Source organism: Tachysurus vachellii, chromosome 26 (genome assembly GCF_030014155.1).
Source record: "Tachysurus vachellii isolate PV-2020 chromosome 26, HZAU_Pvac_v1, whole genome shotgun sequence".
NCBI lineage: Eukaryota > Metazoa > Chordata > Actinopteri > Siluriformes > Bagridae > Tachysurus > Tachysurus vachellii.
In genome coordinates this window covers 7,294,876-7,306,967 of record NC_083485.1, presented here as the reverse complement: position 1 = coordinate 7,306,967, position 12,092 = coordinate 7,294,876, and the positions used below count along the sequence as shown (strand labels likewise).

At 37.3% G+C, this 12,092-nt stretch overlaps 1 protein-coding gene across 2 annotated transcripts; it reads left to right on the top strand.

The window, feature by feature from the left end:
* The first annotated feature begins 580 nt into the window (after nt 1-580).
* On the top strand, nt 581-11,691 carry ajm1 (apical junction component 1 homolog). Of its 2 annotated transcripts, none has more exons than XM_060862386.1 (2): nt 581-865; nt 5,940-11,691. In XM_060862386.1, the coding sequence occupies exon 2, from the start codon at nt 5,988-5,990 to the stop codon at nt 9,195-9,197; it is 3,210 nt and encodes a 1,069-aa protein (XP_060718369.1). In that variant the 5' UTR covers nt 581-865; nt 5,940-5,987; the 3' UTR covers nt 9,198-11,691. The 2 variants fall into 2 exon arrangements, with proteins under 2 accessions (XP_060718369.1, XP_060718370.1); XM_060862387.1 differs by lacking the exon at nt 581-865 and adding an exon at nt 4,980-5,287.
* The last annotated feature ends 401 nt before the right edge of the window (nt 11,692-12,092 follow it).

The following is a 12,092-nucleotide window of genomic DNA, read 5'->3' as shown; positions in this document are numbered from 1 at the left end:
ATCATCTGACTAAGATCACATTTTGTCTATTCTGATGGTTTATGAGGACATTACCAAAAGTTGCTTGCACATATCTGCATGTTTTATATAATGCTGACACATGACTGGTTTACAGGTATTCTTAAGAAAGTGTTGATACAGGTTGATACACTTTAACTGTGGCATGGATTCAAACCAGAAGGGCTGATTTAAGTATGAATGTGTATGAATATATATTTATTTGCTTATTACTACAACTACTCATTTTAGTAATAGTAAACATGTTGGATCATAAGAAAATTTACCTGTTAAATACTGAGTTGCAGCAATGTATGACATTTTACTATATATTTAAAAGCAAGTCACTTAACCCTCAACTGCTCAGTTGTATAAATTAAATAAGGGTAAGTCGCACCGAATAAGGATAAATGCCTAAAATGTAAAGGAGTTTGCACCATCCAATTCCAACATTACGATACCCTCTGAATTATTTATTATTATTATCATTATTATTATTATTATTATTATTATTATTATTATTATTATTATTATTATTATTATTATTATTGTACTTTTTAAAAAGCTTTTTTTCCCCAAAAATATGTGAATCGGCTCTTTACGTTAAAATCTGAAAGAGCCGGTTTAAAGAGTCGAATCGTTGGCTTTCGGCACACATCACTGCTAGCAACCCGATTCTACCGAGAAGAGAGGCAGAGGCAGTAATAACGCGACGTATGCAGTTCAAAGATTACTAGGCCCGAAAAAGCGAAATAACTGGCTCTATTTTCTTCTAACTGACATACAGATAAAACACCCATGAAATTATGCGTCATTGTGGTGCACCTGAAAAGTGGATAATTCTACTTATGGCTGCTGGATTTCACCGGTAAGATTATCGCCGTACACCTCGGTCTGTTGTGCTGTCACTCTCATCTTTTGTAAATGATGGGGGAGTAGAAATGTTAGTTCCGAGTTTAGTTCATCCTACTGACTCTACCGCTCTGTCGTGTCCGCGACCACGCTGAGTTATCAGTTAGCCATTTAAAAACGTTACGTGCTACACGGTCAATATTTACGAAACGACGGCACCGCAAACGTATCGATACATGTTTGTGTGCATGTTGCTCTCCTGGGCGGAAGGAATATTAGTCGTGTGCCAAATATCGTGTCATCATGTTTCATCAAGACGTTGCGTACTTCTAATAACACTTTACTAATAACACTTAATGACATCGTTTAATTGAGTTCGGAATATGTATTTTGAATTACGATATGATTCAGTATGATTTTATGTTAGTCAGAGGTACGCTCATCTTAAATGATGCATGATGCATTTTCACGTCACGTGGCAAGAAATGCTGTATTATAGGTATTACACGGTCGTTAGTCCTGGTCCATCCATTAACTTAGCGAGTTAAACGTAGATAAGGCCATCACATTCACCTGATGTGCTGAATCAGGGGAGAAAGACTGGTACTACAGAACCAGCTGAAATTGCATACATTATATATATATATATATATATATACACACACACATTGCTGTTACTCTGAGCATGCTTTGCCAGATGACATACACCATTTTGCAGTAAGATGGTGCAGTGATGTATTTGCTACAGCCTAGAAGATTCTGTAACTCAGTGCTCTGTAAAAACCCTTTGGATTAATTTGCTCCCACAATGCTGGATTACTGTATGTTTAATACCGTGTACCTAAGTTGCTTTAACCACACCAAACTAGTTTCATTATGACCCAATCATTTTTATTATGTATGACTAAGAACAGGGATTTAAATACATTTCAATTATAAAACAAAAAGCAAGAATATAAAATGGAATGTTCATAATTAGATTGATAATAGGTATGTGTTAAAAAACCAACATGCAGCATTACATTTAAATATTATTTACTAAAATTGATTGAATTAGTTATTAACTAATATACTCAATAGCCACTTTTTTAGAAGAACACCAGTTTATTTGCTTTTCAAGCAATTATTCACTGCAGTTATCTTAATAGGGCAACTGCACAATGTATGAAATCATGCAAGAGCTTCAGATAATGTTCATATCAAACATTAAAATTGGGAAATGTGTGACCTCTGTGACTTGGTTGACATGGTTGTTGTTGCCAGACAGGGTGGTTGAACTTTCCTAAATCAGATGTATTTAGTGTCAGCATATGTACCAAAGAGACCCAAGATATCTGGACCAACTGTATGTTTTAGAATAGACTTAGAGGATGCATGAATGTTCAAATTCAAATTGTCTTCGTCATACATACATGTATGACCAATATAATTTGACAAGTGATGTGTGTTTTACAACTGTTCCTTATTTGAAGTAAGTAGAAGTATAAGGAAAAATAGTTCCAGTGCGAGAAGGGCCCCAAAGTGAAATGTGTAATGTATAGTGAGCAAAAGGTCCGTCTGAGGTAGTTAGTGTTGTGTGTGAGGGAGTGCGTCCAGGTTCTAGGTGTCCTGCCAGTTGAGGGCTTAGAATGGCCTGTGGGAATAAGCTCCTCCTAGTTCTCTCTGTGTTTGCCTTCAGGGAATGGAAATGCTTTCCTGACTGCCACAGAGAAAAGAGTCCATTGTTGGGATGGCTGGGGTCCTTGACAATCTTCCTGCAGAACATTCTTTAGATCCTGGGAGATGTGAACACTTAGTTAAAAAACTGTCCGCTCTCTCCATTGGGGTCCCATTGATTGTGAGCAATTGGTAGTTCCTCTCCTGCTTCGTGCTGAAGTCCACTATCAGCTCATTTGTCTTGCTGACGTTGAGAAGGAGATTGTGTAACTGGCACAAAGTCTCCAGGCTTTTAATCTCCTGTAGGTAGGCCATCTTGTTGTTGTTGAAGATGAGGCCCAACACAAGTGTCATCAGCTAGCTTGATGATGTTAGTGAAGCTGGAAGTGGCCACACAGCCATGAGTGTACAGTGAGTACACCAGGGGGCTCTGTACACAACCCTGTGGGGCTCCAGTGTTGAGGGTGAGAGGAGATAACGCATGTTTATCGCATGTAACGCATAACGCATGAGGATTACTCTGGAGGACTGGACACTGCCCTGGTGTTTTGTAGTCCGTGATCATTCTCAGTCTCTGGCATAGGATCCTGGAGTCACCACGGTGAACTGTGACTAGTTGTAGGATGCAGCTTTGTAGTCATCCATGTTCCTGGTGGCAAGCCCCATGTTGTAGGCAGCAGAGAGGGATCTCAGAGAGTCGTACAGAAGTTCTGTAATTTGAGGTATTCTATGTATGCCCATCCCATCCCACAGATGTTTGATTGCTTTAAGGTCTGGGGAATTTGGAGGCAAAGTCATCAAGTCAAGACAACAACTATTTTTCATGTTCACAAACCACTCCTGAACAATTTTGCAGTGTGGTAGGGCATTATCCTACCAAATCAATAGCCATGAAACAAGGGCAAGCTTGTTCTTAAGCCGCCTTCACACTGCACACGACAAACGGACACGACTGTCGGATTTCGCCCCCTAGTGACAGTCGCACGGAATATGCAATATAATCGTGTAGACGTCAACATGGGAGAGAAGTTAATTGTCGCGGTCTCGGAAAACCCATTACTAGATGATCGTGAAAAAAATGTTCTCCATTAAGGCGCAACTCTTGCACTAAACGGTGATACTCACCGAGACTTTTTCTCCGAGTCAGGTGGTGTTTTATACACACTGATTTGCAATGTTTTCTTTGCGTCTCCAGCGTCTCCAGTAAAAGAGAGTAAAAGCAAGAGCCTGTATTCTCCCTCCATTTATCATGGTGAATGAAGGAATTAATTAATGAAGGAGTAAATACAAACAATCAATACAACAATAAATCCAGAAAGACCGTGAATAATTTTTGAGGAAACATGGACACAACATTAAAAATAATACAATATAAATATTAATAATTTATTACTTTTTTATCAATAACAATGTATTTAAAACAAAAAGATTGTTTTTGGTAAAGTTTAAAAATTACTAAAGTTAATATTAATACTTTTCAATAATTCTTATCATCTCGCGCACACAAACCTGATAGGACAACATTAGAATACATCACATCCGGTCGGCATATCGGATGCGGTGTAGTCGCACAAGTTCAATTTTTTTAATGGATCCAACGCTCAAATCGGATCCGAAAATTACGGCTCCGCAGTTGGTCGGCACCTCACGCAGCGACCTTGCAACTCTCCATAGGAAATGAATGACTTCCGGTTTATCTGCGGTCGTTTGTCGTGTGCAGTGTGAAGGCGGCTTTATTCTTTCTAAAAACAAATGCAAAACGAAGAGTAGACATTCACAGTTATTGATGTTATCAATGAATCTAAAATGAGCACACTTGGGAAACAAAAAACACCTGTCAGTCACATGTTCCAATATTTCTTATTTCACATACAAAGGAATTGACTTTCTTGTTTCAGTACATTTGGAGGGGAATACTCTTACCATGGAAGAGTGTAATTGGTCATTAACAATGTTTAGGTATGTACATATTAAAGTACCATCCACTTGAATGCCAGGACCCAAGAATTCCCAAAAGAAAAATGGCAGGAACATCATACTTCCTCTGTCAGCCTTAAGACCATGGTACTTCTTAATGGCTGTGGCATGTTTCAGCAGGATAATGCACCCCACCATGCTGTAAAAATTGTTCAAGTATGTTCTGAGGTGCATGAAAAAAACTGACCATTTGAAATCCCCAGATCTCAGACCCACACCCAAATCCATGTAGGCCCCACCTTGCAATTTACAGCAAACCTTTAAAGGTCTTATAGTGACTGTAACTTGATGGGTCAAGGAGAGCTTCACAATAGTAGGCAGGTGGTTTTAATGTTATGGTTTTGGTCTTTCATGTGTTCAACACCACTTTTGGTCAAGCAACATATTTAAAAGGAATTGTATGTATTTTATGTTTAAATTTAAATGTTAAAATTTTTTACAACTGTATTTTAGAAGGGGCATTGTGGATGTGTAAATATTACTTTGTTCCTCCTCTGTTTTTGCATGTACTTCAACACCATTGATGATCATATAAACATACAGCATATATACAAGGAGCTGTATCTGCAACCAAAACTTCTATTTTAACAGAGGTTACTTGTAAATGTCATCAGCTGAGTGACTGTGTTGATAGATAGATGTGCTGTAATGGTAGCAGGAATATTGCTGTTTATAAAGGACATATTTTTTTCCAGGCATATCATCACAATAAATCTGCAATGGAGTTATAATTATTATAACAAGAAATATCTTTGGTAGTGAAGTACAAAAGCCTGGCCCAGCACACAGGATTAGAAAACACAAGGTGAAATAACTTTTTCAGCTCCCGATACAGAAGAGAGAGATAGCAAACTGTGCATGTTTGAGCTTCTCTTCAGTCTAAGTTCTCTTTAGTCTTGGTTTTGGACAAAAAAGTTTAGCAAGGAAAAAATAACCTCACTTGTGTCAAAATACTCTATTACTATTACTGAGTAATATCTGTACCTCAATAATTATCAAAAATGTATTGAGGATTAATTTACTCAGTTATAACATTCATTTGTAATGTTATGTGATATATTTAGATTTTGAGACCATGTCCTAAGCTTGGGGTATGAATATCCACAGACGATGTGGGTTAAGTTTAAATACTTTTTTTAATTAGTGTTATTAAGTGTTAATGGGAATGTTGGTGTAATGCATCTGTTGATTGCTCTAAGCCATAAAAATGAGCCAAACACCTCAGCTTTGACCTCTTTTAAGAAAAATCCAAACAAAAACATAAAAAGTGCTTGACAAACAAACAAAAAGAGGGTTGTTGTCATTATTATTATTATTATTATTATTATTATTATTATTATTATTATTATTGTTGTTGTTGTTGTTGCCATTGTCGTTGTTGTTCTTACTGTTAGCAGTTGCAGTTAGTATACACATTTTTTTTAATTGAGCATAATTTTTCCTCCCTAATTTTGCAGGGTATATTCACCTGAAAATGATTTGATGAAGAAAAATAATTGACTAAGATGACAATCACAGATCCAACCAATATATTGGAGTCTGCTGTGTATCAAACTGCTAAACTGAATTCCATCTATATTCACATAAAGCTCTACTCTTGCTATAAACAATGTGATTCCAAATATATCAGTGCACTGGAGGATTCCTGGAACAACCAAAACGAGCACAGTCATTTGTTTGATGCTGCATCTCTACACAAGCCCGAATATAACAAAATCAATATGGAGTACCATTGGATAAGGGATGACAGATTTATCGCCAACCCAGATGATGCCTGGAATGTGTTAGCACAACATAAAAGACACAAACTGCACCGTTTTTCATCCCCAGATCTTTATAACTTGCAAGTAACCCCTCAAGTTCTAACTGCTGAAATGGCTGGTGAGGTTGCACTTAGAAGAAGAACAAGATCAAGAAGTGCCTCACGAGTCCAGACCAACTTTATTCCTTTAATAACTGATTCTTCCCCTCCTGCAGTAAGAAGGAATCAAAGATCTCCAAAACATTCTCAGTGCAGGCAAGAGTTTTCTGCCAGAGACACCTTCTATGGACCAACTTATACTGTCCTTAATGAGGTACATCCCATCAAACTGCAACCACAGAGGACTGATACCATTAGGCACTCTCCTTTTTATATGCCTGAAGGTTTGGATGAGGGAAGGACTGTTAAACTTGCTACCAGTCCTCATGTAAAATGTCGAGTGGACATTAAACCTGATGAGGCAGCTTTGCAGCAACGTGGTCAAAAGTCATCCATTACAAAGATGGACATACCATCGCATAGGTATACCAGTAATGGCAGCCAAGGTCTTAGAGTACCTCCCCATGGCTCCACCTTTAGACCGCCAACTCCCACCGAATATTTTAAAGGTGAATATACACCTACCTATCAGTATTCTCAAAGTATGCCAACCAGTAACATGTTGCCATTAAAGACTCCACCACACAGGATACCTTCCCAATGGGAGATGAGACCATATGGAAGGGAGAGAAGAGCTAAGTCAAACCCCAATGTGCCAACTAAATTCTCCAATGTAGACAATTTGGGGAAATATGAATCTTCACCTTCCAAAAGAACGTACTATCAGGATGATTATTTTACCATTCCTACCCAAAGCTTCTCTCCTAAATTACATTATTTCCAAGATAAAAAAACTCATGTGGTTCATACTATACCTGACAGGCCATATATCACAGAAGGAGGTCTTTATAATACTGACCCAGCACAGTACATAATACAGACACCACCTGCACGAACCTTAATTGAGGATGATCCTAGGACACATCAGGTTCAAACAGTTCCTCCTAGGATTTTTTATGTTGGTGATCCCTTTGTACCTGCAATGGAAAGTTACATCCCAGCTCAGGTATACTACACAGAGGACAGGCATCATACAAACATGGTTCAGCCAAAATCAAATGATTTTTATGGCTCAGATGTGTCTGGCTTTTCTACACCCTATCCTTCATACACACCTAATGTTACACTGGCAAAAGTTAGACAAGAGTCTATGTCTACCCCTTGGTACAGTAACCTGTGTATGGAGACAAGATCAGTAACTGACTCAAGGACTCACTCAAGGTCTTGGGACAATATCCTCAATACTCATGTAGCACAGGAACAACCTGTGTCTCATGGAAAAAGTGATGAAAATCTCCTATATCAAAGGAGACAAACTTCAATAAATGACAGACCAAAACCTGTGGTGGTAAATCTGTCAAGTTCACCTCGACGTTATGCAGCTTTATCCTTGTCTGATAATTCCTTGATTGAGAAAAACCCAGTTGATACTAAGAGAACCTCAAGCAAACACTGGTATGTTACTCCGGAAATTACTATTACAGACAATGATATCAAACCTTGCAAAGGCTATAAGGCAGAGGTACGCTCAGCCAGTTGGGATGTGCTTGATTCTAAAATTGTTCCAGATGAAGATGCTGCTTTCCTTGAGACAATTCCCATTTCAACTAAAGATAAGACCTATCATAGCACTTCACTCCAACAAAGCTTAGAACAACTTGACAAGCTTTTAGCTGACCTGGTTGTTGATTATAAACACCCCTCTAGTATACAGGCCAGTGAAGCTGTGATGGATCAATTCAAGCATATTGATGAAGAAGCAGTAGCATCAGGAAGAAAGACTTCAAAGCCAGTATATGAGATTAGCATGTCCTGTGACAAACCATCAACATCCATAACAACAGATCCTCACACCATAAGAGACACTGAGGTGAGATGTGATGGCCTGCAAAATAATAAGGACTGCTCTCCTGACCAGAGTCCAGATGAGGATGAGACAATGATGTGTTCCAACAATAAATGTCGTCGGACAGAGACATTGTTTAATGCTTGCCTCTACTTTAAATCCTGCCACAGCTGTTACACTTACTACTGCTCTCGCAACTGCCGCAGAGAGGACTGGGCTATTCACAAGGAGAGCTGTCTGTATGGAAGAATCGGCAGTATATGTCGCCACATTATTAAATATTGTAGAGAAACCTCAGATGTCCACAAAGCTTTCTCACGTATAGCCAAAGTGGGATACCTGTCACGAGGAAAAGGGGTGTTGTTTTTGAGCTTTCCAAACCCAGGATCATCAACAAATTTCCTTCAGTATGGCCTAGAAAGTCTTTTAATGTCTCCAACATATCTGTCCATACGTGAACTAGATAGTTACATGGATAACCTTGGAGATTATTGTAAAGAGCTCCAGGATGCAGGCAAGGACTATGATCCAAACGAATGTTTTCTCTTGAATGTATCCATTGCTGTTGGTGAAGTGCCTGAGAGATCACAACCAAGGGTAAAGGCCCCAACAGTTAGGAAGTATGCAAAGGTTGCTTTGGCCTCTTACAGCCCAGAAAGGAGTGTTCATGGGAAAGAACGTGAAATGGAGACTTTGATACTTACTCCACCACCAGGTACAGCTGATATTGACAGGGAAGGTGAAGAGGGGAGAAAAGCTAGAGAGATTTGTTTCATTAATATTCAACGGGAACTAAGAATTCGTGGAGTGTTCCTTCGCCATGAATACCCCCATGTGTATCAGAAACTGTGTGAGTTTGTTGAGAGCAACAGAAGGTTTACTCCTACCAGTATTTATCCCATTGACAAGAGAACTGGCAAACAGTTCATGTGCATGATAATGGCAGCTTCTGAGCCACGGACTTTGGATTGGGTTGCTACCCCTCATCTTCTAGATGATATTATTTAAATAAATGCACCTATATATACATTATATAGTTATTTAGTTATGTGTGACAGATGTAAATACATATACAAAACTTATATTATTTTGTTATTTAAACATGTATTAATGCATCTAATATAGTATTACATTGTTACAAAAAAGGAAACCACAAACTATTTATTGACATTTTTATTGACATTTTGCTACAATGGGTATCATGACTCCTTGCCAATCAGTGCTACTTTCAGGAAGTCACTAAATCAGTCATAACTCAACAAGACTACCAAAAATTACCCAAAAAGACAAATTTAAATGATGTATTGTGGCTAAATCAAGTATTTGCACACTGTTACTTCATATAAAATGAATTGAAGAATAAAAACACAAGCAACTGGATCATACTTCGATATTTTGTAATGATAGATAGAAAGACAGACAGAGGCTATGGCCAAAAATATGGGGACATCTGAACTGAAACCATGGGCAGTCATGTGGAGTTGGTCTTTCCCTTTGCAACCCAAATAACCTCCACTTTTCTTGGAAGACTTGGAATATTTTGGATTGTTTCTGAGAATTTAAGCCCATTAAGTCAGATGAGCATTTGTGAGTTCAGGCTTGCCTTTAACATTTCAGTTCATCTCAAAATGGGTGCAGTGGGATTGAGGTCACTTGTCAAAATTGTCAAACCATGCCTTTTATGATCTTTGCTTTGTTCACATAGGCATTAACATTCTGAACAGGAAAGGGTATATCCTAAACTCTTCATATATATTACTATTACCCTTCACTTGAAGCAATCTATTATCTCTTCTCTACCAAATCCAATTATTGTCTGTCACAACCAGATCAGACTCCCAGAAAGTGAAGCATGATTTATCACTCAAGTGATTTTCACCGCTCCACTTGATGCTTGGCATAGTGCATAGTAATCTTAGACTTGTGTTAATTTCACAATAATACAAATTACTGTTGATGGGGCAGATCTAGCAGGGCAGAAATTCCATGTACTGACTTAAGGCAACTTATAAGGTGGCATCCTATAACAGTACCAAGTTTAAAGTCACTGACATCTTCACAGTATGGATTATTCTACTGCTAGATTTTGTATATGAATATTGCATGATTTTATGTACCTGTTAGCAACTGGTTGTGGCAAAAACACCTGAATGGAATGATTGAGCGGTATCCACATACTTTTGGCCATACAATAAACATAGATGTGGTGACTTTGAAGAGTAAGGTATTTGGAGCCTGGAAAAAGTATGTATCAAATGTTAAAAAAAGCTCTCAATGTTAACAATGGTGCATTTCTATTTGTTTTATAGATTATCTTGAGCCATGATTGACTTGAAAACAATTATACTGAACAAAAAAAACCCTAATTGCCTCAACAAATAATTTTTGCTGCATAGTGGGTTACATTTTTTCTATTTCTCTTCCATTTTAAAAACTGCAAAATTAATTTCTTGCATGTTATGAACATGATCCCTATAAACTAGACTTAGAAATACATTTAAACCATTATCAGCATGCTATGTGCACTTAGAAAACAGTGTTTGTAAATCTATTTTTTTATCCTGATACAATGATATATTTTTAAAATATCACGCCTGCGTGTGAAAGTTTTCAGTCACCAAGTAATTTAATGTTTCAAGGAATAAGTATTGAGAGATGGACTTGATATTCATGATGATATTTTGCTAATCCCTGCTATTTATAATCTGTAAATATCTGTGAAATTATATGATGTTGTAGTCTTAACTGGTATGAAACTAATGAAGTTGCAAATTACTATATTTGTGTGTAAAACCCATTTGTATGAAGAAGAAAATTAGTTATTTATCGTGCATGTGCATACACAACTGTATGCAGTGGCCATTGATAAATCTCACCAATTATAAATTGCTTGTTCATGGTAACATAATTTGCATAAAAACCCTCAAATCACCATCTATGATTAAAAAAAACAAACTGTTCCCTCAAAATAGCACAGTAGCCTGCTAATGGTAATGCTTGTTTCAAACGACATGGAAAATGTCTAAAGATGAAATAATGATATTGTTGTATAAAGTAGAACAGAAGCAAAATGGTTTATTTTATTATTGAGTAGTTCATCTGTCTGCATTTTGTGGCCACTGAAATCAGTAATTACTCATTCTTGATGATATGACTGACAGCATATTTCAATTCAATTTATTTGTATAGCACTTTTAACAATTCACATTGTCTAAAATCAGATTTACAGAAATATAGAAACAGAGAAAGAAAGAAATCCATGAATTGAAACTTAAATTTTAAATAAATATTTTTTAATTAATTTTAAAAATACTATGTATCTCTAACATCTATCCCTATTGAGCAAGCTAGAGGTGACGGTGGCAAGGAAAATCTCCCTGAGATGATATGAGGAAGAAACCTTCAGAGGAACCAGACTCAGAAGGGAACCCATCCTCATTTGAGTAACACTGGACAGTAAATAATGTAAATGTAAATAATGTCCTTTCTACAACCATTTATAATTGTGCAACCAAGAGGTCCTTAGGAACTAATGTTTCAGTTCAAATTCTGAGTTCACAGACCCAGCACTAATTCCTTCCTGACGAAGTCTTCAAATGACTTTATGACTCGACCATAAAGCTGACTGATGCAGCAGTGCTTCAAAGAAGGCATGCACAGTAAATTTACCGGTGTTGATTTTCCAGTGTTACAAAAGTGTTATAAAGTGTTAAAATAAAGTGTTGAATTAACACTAAACAGATTAAGTTTAACACCAGAAGTGTCAGCTGTAAATGAGAGCATTGTTTCAAGTCTTAACTCTCCTTTAGTGTTAACCAAGCGACACAGTTTATGTGCAAAACGTCTTAATTGAACCAGACCAACTGCGGACAGATGCCATTTTACTTCTGTTAGAAAAGTGGT

Bases quoted from the DNA above. Each gene is read 5' to 3' on its own strand.
- ajm1 (XM_060862386.1), top strand. From the start codon at position 5,988: ATGACAATCACAGATCCAACCAATATATTGGAGTCTGCTGTGTATCAA.